This window comes from Agelaius phoeniceus (genome assembly GCF_051311805.1).
Source record: "Agelaius phoeniceus isolate bAgePho1 chromosome W unlocalized genomic scaffold, bAgePho1.hap1 SUPER_W_unloc_2, whole genome shotgun sequence".
Lineage (NCBI taxonomy): Eukaryota > Metazoa > Chordata > Aves > Passeriformes > Icteridae > Agelaius > Agelaius phoeniceus.
In genome coordinates, this window is record NW_027509867.1 from 823,828 (window position 1) to 841,226 (window position 17,399).

Genomic DNA, 17,399 nt, shown 5'->3' on the forward strand with positions numbered 1-17,399 from the left:
AAAGCTTTGCTCCTTTGCAACCTCCCACAGATCTGGCTCACAGGTGTCTTCAATCACAATTTCATAGGTAAGAAGAGGTCATGTATTTCACTGGGAAATGATGCACTGCTTTAGAAAAGTCACCTGTATGTATATTTACCTGGGACAGCAGTCCAGCTGTGTTGTTTGCACCTTGTTTGCAGAAGGATGAGTGCACTGGAAGGCCAATAACAAGTGACAAGGGTTCCTCCAATCTGTACTGCAGCCTGGGTGCCATTCAGCCCAGAGCTAGGGCATCATTTGTTCCCATGGACCAGTGCTTGCCAGTGTAATGAATTCCTGCACAGCTGGAAGAAGCAATTCTGGATTCAGCTCCAGCTCTTGGTGGGCTGCATGATCATTGACAATGCTGCCCTTCCAGAAATTATTCTGCAGCTTCCTTTCATAATCATTTGAAGTATTAAATTTCACATTTCAATTTGCTTTGTCTTAGGGAAAAACCCTTCTGGCCCCAGTGCAAACTGTACTCTTGGTTGCCAGCTTCTGATGTCACACAATGTCACCTGGCTGCATGTGTTTGCTTTGCTCTGGGTCTAGTCCTGGCCTAATAAAGCCCAGGCAGGGTGGCACATTGCAGGGAAAACGGGTCCATGAGCTTATGGGGTTGCCATCAGCAGCAGAGTGAATGTGCCCTTTGGGGATTTCTCTGGAGACAAAATTAGGGACCTACTCCATGCCACAATATTCTCTTAGATCTTTCTGAAATATCCTAGAAAAGGCTGTGAAACTTCACATTTCCTTGCACACCCACTGCTTGAATAGGGGCATTTTTGTCCCTCCTCAAAGCCATTGTTCTTGCACATCAGAAACATGACCATCCACCAACAGGAATGATGCATGGTCCTCCTGCTGCTGCTTCAGAGGACTGGGAAGGACAGACCTGGGTATTACCAATATGAGCACTTAATTAGCATTTCACGCTCCTTCGAGCTGTCCAGATCTCAGGGCTTTTTGTTTCAAAGCAGCCACTGCACCATCTCTAGGGAAGAACAGGAAATGGGAAACAGTGACTGCCAGCCCTGCGGGGTGTGGGGGAAAACCTGAAGTGTCTGCATCAAAAGATGAATGGGAAGAGTGTAATTGCCAAAGCCATCCTTCATTAGGATAGCAGGACCAGTTCTTTACTGCATGCTTGCATGAAAATCCTTTGGGATCTCCTTTGTGTATCTCATGCAGAAAAGGAGCTCTTAATAATACCATGCTGCTTAAACCAGATTGGGATGTGGCTCTGTAGTGGTTCACAATGAAGCAGACTGCCTGCTTTGTCACTGCCAGCCCTGGTGAGCCTGCGAGGGACTGTAGTGTATCCCATGCCTGTTTTGCCTCCAAGCAAAGCTTGGTTTTCCTTATTAGTGTGGAGTAAATAGAAGAATAATAAAATGGACAATTAAACTGGCCACTTTGGAGGATATGCTCATGCTTTCACATGTCAGTCCTGTACCTCATGCTCCCAAGGCTTGTTACTCATCATGAAATATTTTAACAAAAAACCTCAGCTCTCATGTTACATCTGAATAAAATTGCATAAGATCATCAAGAATTCTGCTGTCAGGAGCAAGACAAGAGCCTTCCAACACTCACTTGCAGCTGTCCTGGATTTCTGCAGCCCTTTGTGAAAAGCTGCTGCAGACAGAGTGTTTGGAGTTGGTTTGGGCCTTTATGAGGGATCTGTGGAGCAGTGTGCAGGGCTCTCCTGGCAGAAAACTGTTTGTCCAAGCCCAGGGACATGGTGCCGGCAGAAGCGGAGCGGCCCCGCTCCCAGCCCGAGAGTCTGTGAGCAGAGCCACGCCGGGGAGAAAAGACAGCGAGGGGCTCCAGCCCAGCTGCTTCCCCTGCCCTGACCGTTCCAGGGAGCTCTGCCGTGGGAGAAAGCCGACGCCGGACGAGCCACCGAGCTTCCATCAGCTGCTGGAACTGCTCCGTGACAGCTCCTGTTCTTCCCGAGAGAGAACCCGGCGCCTTCTTGGAACATGTGTCATGGGGGGATTCTGTTTGTTAATAAACTGTTGGGGTTTTTCCACTTTCATCTATTAGTAATAACTTCATATTGCTGGAAAGGGATTGTTGGAACACTATAGAGGAGATGACTTATTGCACAATGTCCTGTTTTAAATTGTTTCAAACTGTGTGAGACATATGGCTTCACATAGGAGCATGCCCAAGGCTGCTGAGGGGAAGGCACAGAGGAAGACAAACCCAGTATTTCTGAGGGAAACTCCTTGACACCAAACCAACCTGAGCTGTCAAACAGCAGACCTGATGTTTCAAGGCACGGGCCAAAGGGGAAAACTTTCAGTGTGTTTGGTGCAGGCTGGGTTATGCTCGAGGCAAAGGTGTGTCAGTGTGTTGGATAATACTCTTTTCAGGACCTAGAAATGGGACAACTGAGAGGTGTTTTAAAAACTTTTATTCCATTTTCAGTCTCATGAGAAGGGTGAGACAATACAGATCTTATAATTCACACCATCACAATCAGAAGCTGACTATTTCCTAATTATAATACCTTTTAAGTGTTTCTTGGTCTATCTGTTTTTTTCCACGCCATGTTGTAGATGCCTTAAAGCCAATTATTTCAAACTACCCCTTGTGGGTCCCACTACAATGCATCTTTCATAGCTTTATTTTTCCAAAGTCTTATTTGCAAGGCCATCTTTCGAAATTTTTTTCTAGCTCCATTTCTCTCTCAACAATATCTGTCCTATTCCATGGCATTTTTAAGTCAGCATTTCTTGTCTCAAGATTTATATACAGATTCATACTGTGTGGGCCTTCTATTAGGCTCTAAAAACTTTTTACATATCCTTTTTCCACATCAGTGCACTCGGCTCCTTCTCTCCTCATTGTGCCTGTCAAGCACAGGGGCCCAGAGCTCCTGCAGAAACCATCACAGCACTCAGTGGGAGCAAACTTGTGTCCAGTCCTCACCTGGAGCTGTGCTGCCCAGCATTCCACCTCACTGGAATGAGGAACTGTTCCTGCTCTTTCAGAAGGAGCTAAGGAGGTTTGGCCATCAGATCAGCTCCTTCCCAGCTCTTGATTTGCTGCCCTGGGGGAGCTGCTGCTTGTGGCAGCACTTGTTTCACAGCTGACAGCCCTGCTCTGCTGGCCTGCAGCCATTGCAGGAGCCTTTGCTGGTGACATTGAACGTTTCAGATCTTCTTAAGGAAAGCTCAGGGCAGAACTTGTCAAAAGAGCATTGCCTGGGTGATGCTTTTAACATTGGATCTTTCCTCCACCAGTGTTCATGTCCAGGGGCCTGTGACCCCGAGTGGGTGCTGCCTCCTGAAATCCTGAACAGCGCAGGGTGTCTCCCAGAGGCAACCTGCCACCACCTTCAACTCAGGCTGCCCTGGCAGTGCCAAGCGCCTCCTGCAAACTGACATCAGGACACTGGATTGGTGAGTTTTGATTCCCATGAAAAGGGTTGGCATTCGTGTCCAGGGACCCGTGGCCCCAACTGCGCTGCCGCCTCCTGAAATTCCGAATGGCGCACAGCATCTCCCAGACCGAAGCTGCCAGCACCTCCAACTTGGGCTTCCCTGGCAGTGCCAAGCTCCTTCTGCAAAATGACATCAGGAAACTGGGGTGGTGAGTTTTGTTTCCCATGGAGAAAGGCCTGCGTTCAGCCCAGGGGCCTGTGGCCCCAGTTGGGCTGCTGCCTCCTGAAATCCCGAACAGCTCAGGATGTCTCCCAGATCCAACCTGCCACCATCTCCAACTCGGGCTGCCCTGGCAGTGCCAAGCGCCTCCTGCAAACTGACATCAGGACACTGGAGTGGTGAGTTTGGTTTCCCATGGCAAAGGGCTGGCATTCGGGTCCAGGGGCCTGTGGTGTAACAACTCCCCCAGGCCCCAGAGTCTCAGACCTCAGGCAGCCACCGGTGACCAACAGGGACAGGAAGGCAACAGGACGGGTCTGGGTTTAGCAAAACCCAGGATCCTTTATTGTGCCAGACAAGAAACGAGGGGCGGAGGGTCATGGATTTTACATGACAGGGTAGGAGTGGTGTTTAGGGTTGGGGTCCAATAGCAGGAGGAGCAGGGGACTGCAAAGGGGTGGATCAAGGAAAAAACTAAGGAAAAAAAAAATCAATGGAAAAACCTAAGGTGGGGACATTGCAGTAGAATTTGAACTAATGGGAGTACAGGAAAAGAAGAACATTCTGGGGCCATTCCTTATTTGACAAAATGGAGTGGAGTGTTTCTTCCTGGGCTTCCGGGGTCACAGCCCACAGGATGGAGGGGTGGAATCTTCTTTAAATCACACCCCTCGCCTGATGCTCTCTGTCTGGGTAGAATCCCCACCTCCTGGGGCGGGGGAACCCCACAACTCCCCCTTTTTCTTTCGTTTAGAAACAGGGGATTAATTTAAGTTATAGCCCTTAAATTAGTTAATACTTATGGGGTAACTTACAGAGGGATTATGACAACTCATAAAGGGATTCCCAGGGACATAATAATGAACAGTAAAACACTATTAACATGACAATAACAATTATAAAACTGATAATTTTAGCTAAACTTGAGACAATAAACAATCTTAATGAAAAGACTAAACATGAAGGGGGTACACACGAGAAGATTAAAAGGTATAGGTAAGAAAGTAAGTTTAATGTAATAATTAAAGTAACACTTAACTAAAGCCTTTTCTTTCATTTCTTTGCTCTCAACTTAATACCCTTATTCTTAGTAAATTAGTCCTTCTCTTTTTTGCTCACTCTCTTACTTTCTCTTTTTCCTTTTTTCCTCTTTCCCCTTTTTCTTTTCCCTTTAAACATCTTTCAAGTATCCTATACTATCACTTCTTGACTTACAATCAAACAGCTTACGCACACCTTCTTTTCACTTGCTTTTCACTCTAATTAAAACTTCTGTTACTTTTCTGCTAACAAAAATTGTAATTTGCAACATCAAGTACGAAAGTAAAACACATAATTTATAAAAACACAAAATGAAACTCATCATTTGTAAAAAACTTTTTAAACCAGTGAAAAATCAAGCATCAAATTAGACTTACACATTTATCATGAGATATTGTTTTTCTGGGCGTTCCTTGCATAAAGGATAATAGGGTATAAAGAGTGTATTCTGGAAACTTGATTTTTCCAATTGACTAAAATAAAGGGATTTAAAAACTTAACATGAGTAATGGGAGTTAGGATTGTTTGTGTCATATTAACTTCTTGTAATATTAGTTGAAAACTATTTACATTTATGTATATATTAAAATGAAAAGAGATAATAATAGTCTGTAAAAACTAAATTAACATTAACAAATGAAATAATAATTCTGGTATTTAATAGCTTACATCACTTAAATTAGTACTATTAAATCAAGCTACTCCTTTTTAATGAAGACTGGGGGGTTGGGAAAGGTTAATCAAACAAAAATATCTTTTGTGATATAAACATGATCTAGAACTCGCTTAAAATTAAAATGATCTAAGTACAACTGAAATATATTTACCAGGAAGGGGGAATAAAAAGGGAAGTGTTAGGGTTTCTACAGAAAACTTGCGCAGTTACATTAATTTGCTGTCTGGAGCAGGCTTGGTGATGATTTCTCCTTCTCCACCAGCTGTGCTTGGGAGCTCTGGGTGTCAAACTTTGTTGAGTGCAGTTTGCCATGGCGTGCTGGAGGTGCCTGCTGCTGCAATCCATGGCGGTGGGCACTGGCACAGGCACAATTTGGTTGAACACAAAGTTTCTTTGGGGAGTCCGGATTGCAATGGCCGCATTCAAAGGAGGCTCTCGATGCTGAAACACAGGTCCCAAACTGTTTGATGGACTGGCCTGGCTTTGGAGGGGCCCTATGGTGCCGGCAGAGGCAATGAAGTGGGAGATCCTCTCAAGAGAAGGAGTGGAAGCCCTGATGTTTGTGCTGCGTAACTGCAGCAAGTTGTCTGGGGCTCTGCTAGGAGGGTTATGGGCATCACCATTTTGGGGGAGTAAACAAAAGGAGGTTTCTGCAGTGGGGTTTCTGGTTCCATCTTCCCTGGAACAGACGTGTCCTGTGATGGAGGGGTCACAACCTCCAGAGGTGGAGCCAGAGGCAAGATCAGGGCCAGGAAGAGAAGGTGAAGAGCAGGAGAACAGGTTCCAAGTGGTGTGGCCATCACCATCTTGGAAAGGAGGAACCAGGGTGGCATGGCCAACGCTACTCCAGAGCAGGGCCTGGGGAGGGTGTGGGAAAATCAGAGGGGAAGAGAATAAGGTGTGGAGGAATGGCTACGTGACAAGGGCCACATTCTGGACCAAGAATTGGGAGGATGCTGCTAATCTGGGTCCCTGCACCTGCAAAACACTGTGTCCTTGAGCATGGCTGTAGTACAGTAACAAGCAGTGAGAGAGACATGAGAAAAGAAAGATGTAACCCCTAAGGTATGAGGAAGAGCTGATATCGTATTATAGCCAATAGATTGCTTAGCTTGCAGAATATGTATGAGCTTATTGCTTGTTGTGCATAAAAGTCTGATGCTCTCTTCAATAAACGAAGCTTGCTAAACACTCATATTGAGTGTCCAAGTTTCCCTCACCACGACAAAACCCAAAGTATCTCAAGGCATGAATGGGTCCCACTGAGGTCCATCCCCAACACAGGCTACTCATGGACTCCTTGGAGGAGAGAATTGGAGGCCAGGATGACCCAAAACCTCTCAGAGACTCGGTGTGGAAAGAAAAATCCAAAGTACCTTAAAAACCTTGAGTATCTCAAGGCATTAATGAGCCCCACTGAGTGTCAGTACAAAGCTCTCCAGGGACTCGTTAAAGCAGATAACTGGGGCCATGATTGCACAAACCTCTCAGAGACTCCAAGGCAAAAGCCAAAGCCAAAGTCCTTTGAAAAACCTGCAGAGAGGCTGCTGGCACAGAGGCGGCTCCTGGCAAGGGCAGCACTGCAGAGAGACAGCTCTGGGCAGGAGCAGCTCCTGTGCACAGCCCAGCAGGGCTGGGGCACTGCCTGCAGCCACCCCGGGCACTGCACAGAGGCACAGAGGGGTAAACTCAGCCTGGGCTGGGAGCACAGGGCAGAGCTCACTCAGGGCTCACTAGAGCAGAAATCATCCCAGGTTTGATGCAGTCATTCCCTGGCTGTGGGAAGAGAAGCCGCAGTTCCTGCAGGGATCTCCTGGAGCTGGCACAGCCCAGAGCTTTTAGGACCTTTCAGGAGGACTCTCAGGGCTGCTCCAGGGCAGGGCTGTGGCCCTAGGGCAGGGCTGGCTTTCCCTGCTGCCCCAGCCCAGGCACAGCCCAAGGCAGCTCCTGTTGCCAGGCTCTGCTGCAGGGCTGAGCAGCCGGGGCTGCAGCCAGGGGTGCCCAGGGCTGTCCTGCAGAGCAGGGTCCTGCAGCCCAGGGCGCTGTGCTGGGGCAGGGACTCTGCTGCCTGCCAGGGACAGCTCTCAGCCAGCCCTGGCAGCTGCTCCCAGCGCTGGGGAGAAGCTCTGGGGGGAAGGAGCCGCCCTGAGCAGGGCAGGGGCTGCTGCTGAGAGGGGCTGGGTGGGGCAGGGCTGCTCCCAGCTCCAGACCAGCCTGGGCACAGCTCCGGAGGGCACTTCCCAAAGAAGGTAAGCCTGGGATTGCTGGAAAGATCAGGAGCTTTCCTGAGAGTGTTTTCAATTTCGTTCTTGGAGAAGGATGGGAACGTTGGGGTGATGACGAAAAGATTTTTGCATTTTACACATTTTTCATATATTCATAGCTCTGTAACTTACTATTATATAGTTATAAATCTACAATCCTTACTTAACACTACTAAATTCCTAATTAACTATAATAAACTAATATTACATACTTATATAATTATAATAATTAACTCTAGTACGTTTCCTAACCTTTCTCTAAGATTTTAGAACAATAAGCTCACTGTCTAAATACCTTCCTGAAATACTGTCTTATTATCAGGAAGAGAACCTACAAAACCATTTTTTTAATTGACCAGAATGTGAGCAGTCATAACAAAAATTTTTGGCAAAGAAGCCTTTGGACCTATTCCAACAGGTTGAGCAGGGAGTGTGTAACACAATGGCCCTGTAACCAGGGCAACTGAATCTCCTATTGGATGTTCCTGTTAAATATCCTAATTAATCAACCTTAATAAATTGTTGAAATCAGGGACCGAGTGTGCCCCATCCCCATTGGGACACCTGGAAGCTTCCAATTAATGTCTGGTTTTTACTTTACTGTTCTAACACTGTTGCAAGGGTTTTTTTTTTTCCTTTGGATTATAGACAGCAGGGGGATAAGAGAAGCAGAACAGGAATTGTAATCCCAGAATGACAGAATATTCTGAGTTGAAAGGGACACACAGGATCATCAAAGGAATGTTTGAACTTTTACAGGGACTGCAGAACTGTAAATTAAGTTGATCAGTGTCTCTGCTGGGAGCCTCCCAAAGGGCCCTCAGCCACTCCTCAGCCCTGCACAGCAGCAGCATCACCTTTGCAGGGCCCAGCAGGGCTCTCCTGAGCTGCCCTTGCCCAGCTGCACACAGAGCCTGCCCCAGCCAGGGCCCTGCACACAGGCAGGTTTCTGTAGGGCCCCAGCCAGGGCACACAGGCTGGGATGGGCTCTGTGAGCGCTGGCAGGGACAAGGCTCCTCTCAGGAGGGAATGTCCAGGCCCAGGGAGATGCTCAGGGAAGGAGAGGGGGCTGGAGAGAGCAGGGCTGGGGCAGGAGGGCACTGTTGGTGTGTGGGAGGTGCCGGGCACAGCTGGGCACGAGAACACTGTCCTGAGTGCCCGGCTGTCTCTGCCCTGCCCTCTCAGGCACAGCACCACAACATCTGCTCTTGCTTCTGCACTGCCCTGACATTGGCACTGTTATCTGCTGCTCTCAGGGAGGCTCTGGCATCTGCAGCAGCTGAGTCAGGCACTGCCCTTGGCATTCCTGCCAGGCAGGGCTGTCCATGGGAATGGGGTGTCCAAGCTTGCCTGGCACCTGTGGGGCTGTGGGCAAAGCAGTCCATGGCAAAGGGGAATGAGCTGAGCCCCCTCCCTGAGATCCCATCATGGGCACAGCCAGGGATCTCCTTGCTGTGCCCTGCCAGGCTCTGAGCTGCCCTCCTGGGTGCAAATCTGTGCCAGAGCCTCTGGGAGTTCCCTGGATGTCCCACAGGGAAGGGTAGAGCTGCCACAGCTGAGGAAATGCTGCTGGGTTTGCCCAGGAGCCGTGAGTGTCCTTGGCACAAGGGGGTGCTGAGACCTTGCCCAGAGACCTTGAGAGAGGGTGAGACACTCAGGGATCCTCCTGCTCTGGGCAGGGTCTGGTTTATCCCAGGGTGACCTGGGAGTGTGATTGTGCTCTGATTGCAGCCAAAGGTGCAAAGCCAGGGCAATTGGGAACAAGCCCATCCAGCCCCTCACCTTCCCTGAGCCACGGGGAATCCTTTGCCTCTCCCATCTCTCAGTGGCAAACTCTGAGTGCAGCAGAAATGCTGGGGATTTGTGACCCCAGAGAGCCAGGAATGATGTGTGGGTAGGAAAACAATTCCTAAAACCAACTCATGCCATCTATTTCCTTTAGAACTTTCCTTTAGGAGTGCAGATGCTACCAAGACTTTCTGCATTAGAAGTGATTCGCCTGACAAATCTTGAATATCCAGCCTTGTCCCTCTGCCACATGGCCACAAACCCAGGGCAGCAGGGCAGGGATGGCTCCTCAAGAGCCCCCACACACAGGCCTGGCTGCTCCTGGCACACTCAGCCAGCACAACTGGAGCTCAGGCAGGGACCTGGGTGAAGGTTTTCCCAAAGCAGGAACAAGGGTGGGTGAGTCCCAGCGGGGCAGTCTGCAGGGAATGGCCCAGGTTTGGCCCAAAGCAGCCTCTCCTGACTTGTCACTGTCCTTTCTCCATGAACAGGTGCCCATGTGCAGCCCCAGCAAATGTCCAACAGCAGCTCCATCAGGCACTTCCTCCTGCTGGCATTGGCAGACACGCGGCAGCTGCAGCTCCTGCACTTCTGCCTCTTGCTGGGCATCTCCCTGGCTGCCCTCCTGGGCAACGGCCTCATCATCAGCGCCGTAGCCTGCGGCCACCACCTGCACACGCCCATGTTCTTCTTCCTGCTCAACCTGGCCCTCGCTGACCTGGGCTCCATCTGCACCACTGTCCCCAAAGCCATGCACAATTCCCTCTGGGACACCAGCAACATCTCCTACACTGGATGTGCTGCACAGCTCTTTTTCTTTCTCTTCTTCCTTGGATCAGAGTATTTCCTCCTGACCATCATGTCCTATGACCGCTACGTGTCCATCTGCAAACCCCTGCACTACGGGACCCTCCTGGGCAGCAGAGCTTGTGCCCACATGGCAGCAGCTGCCTGGGCCAGTGCCTTTCTCTATTCACTGCTGCACACAGCCAATACATTTTCCCTGCCCCTGTGCCATGGCAATGGCCTGGGCCAGTTCTTCTGTGAAATCCCACAGATCCTCAAGCTCTCCTGCTCCAAATCCCAACTCAGGGAACTGGGGCTTCTTGGTGTTAGTGCCTGTTTAGCATTTGGTTGTTTCATGTTCATTGTTTTCTCCTATGTGCAGATCTTCAGGGCTGTGCTGAGGATCCCCTCTGAGCAGGGACGGCACAAAGCCTTTTCCACCTGTCTCCCTCACCTGGCCGTGGTCTCTCTGTTCATCAGCACTATTATCTTTGCTCACCTGAAGCCCCCCTCCATGTCCTCCCCATCCCTGGATCTGGCCCTGTCAGTTCTGTACTCGGTGGTGCCTCCAGCCCTGAACCCCCTCATCTACAGCCTGAGGAACCAGGAGCTCAAGGCAGAAGTGTGGAGACTGATGACTGGATGGTTTCGGAAACATTAAACTGCTGGCCAATTTCTGCATATCACTTGTAATAAAATTTATCTTTCATACTTGTTGGTTTCATTTTGGAAGTTCTTTTTCTTTTTTTTACTTTTTTCATATTATCTACAAATAAATGTTATTGTTTGTGCCATTTCTCATTTTGTTTCTCTCCACCGATCCTGTGGCCACAGACAGTGTCAATGAGGGGTTGTGCTCTTGGTGGCTTTAAATGAACTAAAGGATCTCCCAGCAGAGTTTTCTGCAGAGATGCCCTTTTGTTGCCTTCTCTGGAGCTGCAGCAGCAATGTCTGTGTGCAGAGCTGGGGCAGATCAGTGCTGGCCCAGCAGTTCTGCTCCTGCTGGCCACACCATTCCTGATCCAGGCCAGGAGCCATTGGCCTTCTTGGCCACCTGGGCACACTGCTGCCTCATGTCCAGCCTGCTGTCCATCAGTCCCTGCAGGTCCCTTTCTGCCTGGCTGCTCTGCAGCCACTCTGTCCCCAGCCTGCAGCACTGGGGCCAAATATCAGGGCCTGGCACTTGGATTTGTTAAACGTCACCTTGTTGGGTTCATCCTCTGGATCCAGCCTGTCAAGGTTCCTGTGCAGACCACTCCTATGCTCCAGCAGATCAACGCTCGCACCCAGCTTGGTGTCATCTGCAAAGATGTCCTTGGTTCCATGGGGCCCCTAAGTGTCACAATGGGCTCTTGGTTACAGCAGGCCCTGCACTGTCACACTGGTCTCCTTGGTTCCATAAGACCATGCAGAGCAATAATGCTCTCCTTGGTTCCATGGGGCCCCAAAATGTGACAATGGTCTCCTTGGTTTAATGGGGCTTCACAGTGTCACAATGTTCTCGTTGGTGCTGCAGTTTCACAGTGGCCCCTTGGTTCCATGTGGTCCCAGGGTGTCACAATGGTCCCATGGTAACATGAGGTCGCACACTGTCACCATGGTCTCTGTGGTTCCACAAGTCCCCTCAGTGTCACAATAGACTCCTTGTTTCCACAAGGCCACACAGTGTCACAGCATTATTCCAGATTCCTTGAGGCCCCATCGTGTCACTGTGGCCCCTTGGTTACACAGGATCCTGCAGTGTCACAATGTCTCCTTGGTGCCATGAGGCCCAGCAGTGTCAGAATGGCCCCTTCGTTCCACTGGGCCCTGCAGTGTCCCAATGCTCTCCTTGGTTTTGCAGTGTCAAAATGGTGAAACCCCTTGGTTACACGAGGCCCAGCAGTGTCACAATGGCCTCTGTGGTTCCACGAGGACCCAGAGTGTCACGGGGCACTCCCTGGTTCCATTTGGCCCCACAGCACCACCATGGACCCCTGGTTCTGTGGGGCTGCACGGTGTCAACATGGTCCTCTTAGTTCCAGGAGGCCCTGCAGTGTCACAATGGCCCCAGAGTGTCCCAATCATCAGAGAATGACAGAATCAAATAGGCTGGAAAAGACCTTTGGGATCATCAAGTCCAACCAATGCCCCAATACTGCCTTGTCACCCAGACCATGCCACTGAGTGCCACTGCAGAGGGACAGTGACTCTGCCACCTCTCCCCTGGCCAGCCCATTCCAGTTCCCACTCACTCTTTCTGTGAAGAACTCCTTCCTATTGTCCAGCCTGAGCCTCCCCTGGTGCAGCTTAAGGCTGGGTCTTCTTGTCCTGCCCTCCAGAAGATCCACACTCACACCCAGCCTGGTGCCATCTGCAATTTGTGAATGCTGGACTCGATCCCCTCAGCCAGACCATCAGTGAAGATATTAAACAGGACTGGGCCCAGCACAGATCCCTGGGGACAGCACCAGTGCCTGGACACCAGCTGGGTGCAGCACCATCCCCACCACTCTCTGGGCCCAGCCTCCAGCCAGCTCTTAAATCTCCCAGCCAGGAGGGAACCTGCCCAAGCCGTGGGCTGCAGCTTTTCCAGGGAATGCTGTCAGAGACAGAGTCAAAGGCTCTGCTGGAGTCCAGGCACACAACATCCACAGCCTTTCCCACATCCACAGGTGGGTCCCCTGGGCATAAAAGGAGACCAGGTTGGTCAGGCAGGACCTGCCAGCCCTAAATCCACTGAGCTGGCTGGCTCTGATCCCTGGGCCATCCTGTGGGTGCCCTGTGATGGCACTCAAGGTGATCTGTTCCATAACCTTGCCAGGCACCCAGATCAGGCTGACAGGCCTGGAGTTCCCCAGCTCCTCCTTCCAGCCCTTCCTGGGGATGGGCTCACACTGGCACCTCCAGTGCTCTGGGACCTCCCTGCTGAGCCAGGACTGATGGTAAATGATGGAGAGCAGCTTGGGCAGCTCATCCACAGTTCCCTCACACCCCTGGGATGGATCCCATCTGCTCCCAGAGACACCTGTGAGCATCTGAGTGGCTCAGCAGGTCAGCAGCTGCTTCCTCCTGGATTCCAGGGGGTTGTTCTGCTCCCCGTGCCTATCTACCAGCTCAGGAGAACACTTGTCCTTAGGACAACCTGTCCTAATATTGAAAATGGCGACAAAAAAGGTGTTAAACTGTTCAGGCGTTTCTTTAGTTACTCTATTCTCCACTGCATCCAATAAAGAGTAGAGGTTCTCTTTATCTGGTGTTTTGCTACTAATTTATTTATAGAAACATTTTCTATTATTTCTCACACAAGTGGCCAGATTAAGCTCTAACTGGGCTTTCACCTCTTTCCTCTTCTTTGTGCATAACCTAACAACATCCTTAAACACTTGCTGAGTTGCCTGTTTCTCTTTTCAAAATGATGCATCCTCTTTTTTCCCTTAACTTCCCACAAAAGCTCCATGTGGAGCCAGGCCAGTCCTTTTCCTCACCAGCTCATCTTTTGCCACACTGGGACAGGCTGCTCCTTCCCCCTTAAAATTACTTTCTTGAAATGTGTCCATCCTTCCTGGACCCCTTTGATTTTAAGGGCTCCTTCTCTTTAAAAAATCAGTACCTGATTCAGTACTCCACAAATCAGCATACTAAATAGGCCAAAGTCTGCCCTGCCTAATTCCAGTGTAGTTTTGTTGCTGCCCCTCCTTCTTTCACAGAACATTGAAAACTTGATTATTTCATGGTCACTGTGCCCCAGGCAGCCTCTGAGCCCCACATCTGCCCCCAGCCCTTCTCTATCTGTGAACAGCAGCAGACAGAGCTTTCCTTGGCAGTGGGAGTGTCACCAAAAATTCAGTAAAACAGAAAACTCCTTAACCCCAGTGTAGCATTAAGAAGCAGCATTCTTTATTCAGCTGGATGCACGGGGGAGAGCTCCACCCAAAGCTGTGCATGCTGAGTACAGGAAAGTTTCTGTTTATTTTCTGTATTTTGCTCACATATTCATTGATTGTCTTGGACTAAACACACATATGATAATCATTTCCCCAAAATCATTAGCATATTCCCCCTCCCCTTTACCCATGTGTTCTTCTGTCCTGGGGGGTCTCTCTGGTGGTCCCTGGTGGTCATGGACCCCAATGTTCCAGTGGGCCTGGCTGAGCTGGCAGGACCCTGAGGCTGCTGAACTTCCAGTTCCCCTTCTCACACAATGGGCCTTGTGTGGTTTCCATAGGCCTGGGGATGTGGAGAACAAGCTCCAGGTGTCAGCTCACCTGGTATAGGCAATTGATAATCTGGTAACATGAGGTCACAGAGTGGGCTATGACATAACAGAGTGGGTTATGTGAGGTCATTGATCAGCTATGACATCATAGGCCATATCTGTGACGCCACACGGCAGAATTCTGACATCATAGAGCAGATGATGACATCAGAGATTTGGCTGTGACATCAGAGACCAGCAGTGTGACATTAGAGAATGGGCTGTGCCATCCCAGAGGGGCTGTGTGACATCCCAGAGGGGCTGTGTGACATCCCAGAGGGGCTGTGTCAGGTCACTGGGTTGGTCACTCGGCCCCAGCTCCCCCTCACAGTTTCTCCCAACAAGTCCAATGCTGTCCATGCCCAGCGGGGTCCCTGTCCCCCGGGATCCCCCCGGCCCACCTGGAGCCACAGCCTCCACCAAAGGATGTTCCACAGGATCCACCCCAGAGCCTGACATGGGGACAAGGGGCCAGGGCTGTGTGACCAGGACATCAAGGACGGGGATTATCCAGGTCACTGTGGCCTGGGTTGGGTTGCCCAGGGCAGGAAAGATGTCTGGCAGCTGGAGCAGGGTCTGGGAAGGGCCTCCAAGGTGGGGCTGGAGCCCCTGGGCTGTGAGCAGAGGCTGAGGGAGCTGGGCTTGTCCAGCCCAGAGCAGGGAAGGCTGAGGGGCTCCTCATCCCAGCCTGGCAGTGCCAGCGAGGAGGGGATGGAGAACACAGAGCCAGGCTCTTCACCGGGGGCCTGGTGGGAGACAAAAGCCAATGGGTGGGAGGGGAAAGAGGGGAGATCAGCCAGGACAGGAGGAGATGAAATGAGTCAGGCTGGTTTCAGCATTTCCTCAACACCAAGAGCAGCCTGACCTCCCTTCTCCATCCACCACTGACAGCTTTGCAAATCAGGAATTGTTGGAGCTGTTTTGCCCCAACTCCAGGATGAGCATCCTGATACAAGAAGTTGATTGTGTTTATATCTATCACAGAACCATGCTTGTCTAAAAATACTTTTAGGATGGAAATCCCTTGTGGATGGTGGACTCACTGCTGGGATGTTGTACATAGCTCAGGGAAGAGCAAGATTGTTATTAAATTCCTGTTCAACCATGGTCTGTTGGCCATGAAGAGAAACTTTCTGTGCCCCTGAGTCTCACCAGTTCCCGACCCCCAAAGGACACAAACCTGATGAGCTGTGGTTCCCACTCCAGTGGTGGCACTTGCACCTCCCTCCATCCCCAGAGCAGAGCTCCCTTGTCCCAGAGAGTGCCTGGCAATGCAGGGATGAAGGAAACAGGACAGGTTGTGGGGATCAGGAGCAGGGCACAGCCAAGGAGAAGAATGACTTTGGCATTTGATGGAGCTGTGCCTCCCCTTGGCTTTGTTGGCTGACAAGAAATGAACATCCCTCTGTGTCTCGGGCAGCTCCTTCTGCAAGGAAAGCAGGTGGGAGTTGGAGCCAAGGAGCTGAAAGCTGCAGGTGCAGCCTGGGCTGGAGGGAGCTCAGATTTGCACAAGGCTGCTCTGAGTGCCAGGGCTTGGATGGGGGAAATGGTGGGGTGCGGGTAGGGACAGAGTCTGATCGATTTTCATATCTATTTAACTGCTTGAGGAGTTACTTGGATTCAGTGTCAATTGGAGATTGCACATTTCAATGTATTAACAGGAAAAAAAACCCCTAAACAGCACCTAAAAAATCTTTTTTTTTTTTTCTTACTGTTGTTGTAAATAAAATACATTCACTTTGAATACACTACTGAAATCTGTCAAATTAACCACAGAAGATTTGGAAACTTAAATCAAAGGATTCCCAGAGGCTTGGCTTGTTCAGGTGTTCTGAATGTTAATGAGCCCAGGGACACTGAATTCCTGCACTGAAGAGCTGAAGGCTGAACAAGCCTCTGGAGCAGGAAAATTCAGCAGCAGCCTCCAAGTTGCTGAGGTTGTCAGCAGCCCCCAGTGAGGCCATCCCTGCCCAGAGACCGTGGGGGAATGGGCAGACAAGGAGAGCATCCCTGGGGCTGGGGCAGCACAACTCAGAGGCACCAGCGGCTCCAGCTGGGCAATGGAGTGTGGAATGTGGCTGGGAAAGCCCTGCCTGGGCTGGGCCAAGCAGCACAGACAAGCCCTGACCCACATCCCCCAAACAACTCTCTCAAGGAGACATTTGAAAGGAATTACAATTGTTTGTGTCCTTTCAGTTGGGCTCCCTGGAGAAATACCAACAAGAGATTGTCAGGAGCTCAAAAGAACTAAACAGCCTTTACTGGTAACTTTAGAAAATCAGAGAAATTTTGGGAAACGGTTTTTTACGATATTGTACTTGTTTTGGTTTGTGAATTTAAATTTTTTCTAGTATTGAGATTTCTTAATTAATGTATTGATGAATGTGGTGGGTTTTAGTGTCGGTTAAGTATTTATGTATTTATTTTGTTGTGAGATAGGATTAGCAGAAAGGTAAAGTAGGCTTAAAATTCCAAAAGGGAAAAGGAAAATTTTTTTAAAAGTAATTAAAGAAAAAAAGTAGTAAGAATTAAAATAAACTCTTTAGAACACTTCATTTTTCTTTACAACTTTTTCTTTTTATGACAATGTAAAGAAACTAAATCTAAAATTTCTAGTTAGTTTACTAGTCTTTTTTTAGTTGACTTAGGGAGAGAAGTTTTTCTTGTTAACGTTACGGAAATTTTTTTACACGAGGAAAAAATAGGAATTTGTGGTTCTAAATTTTGTCATGGATCACAGTTATCTGGGGAACTTTGTTTTTCTGAAGTTGGTTTTTGTGCTACAAGCTGTTTAACAGCTTGTTGATGGGCCATGTCGACTCATGGGGTATTGTTTTAAAGATGAATTCTTTAAAGGTATAAGTTTTTATTATTTACTTTACAAACTGTTTTTATCTCTGGGAATAGAGATCTACTCTAGGGGGTAGTGGATTAAGTTGGTTTTTTTTCTGTTTAAACTTTTTATGAAA

At 49.4% G+C, this 17,399-nt stretch overlaps 1 protein-coding gene across 1 annotated transcript; it reads left to right on the plus strand.

The window, feature by feature from the left end:
• The first annotated feature begins 9,868 nt into the window (after positions 1–9,868).
• On the plus strand, positions 9,869–10,854 carry LOC143692556 (olfactory receptor 14J1-like). The gene has a single exon (XM_077172803.1). The coding sequence runs from the start codon at positions 9,922–9,924 to the stop codon at positions 10,852–10,854; it is 933 nt and encodes a 310-aa protein (XP_077028918.1). The 5' UTR covers positions 9,869–9,921.
• Positions 10,855–17,399: the final 6,545 nt, after the last annotated feature.

Coding starts and splice junctions, on each gene's coding strand:
- LOC143692556 (XM_077172803.1), top strand. CDS start 9,922: ATGTCCAACAGCAGCTCCATCAGGCACTTCCTCCTGCTGGCATTGGCA.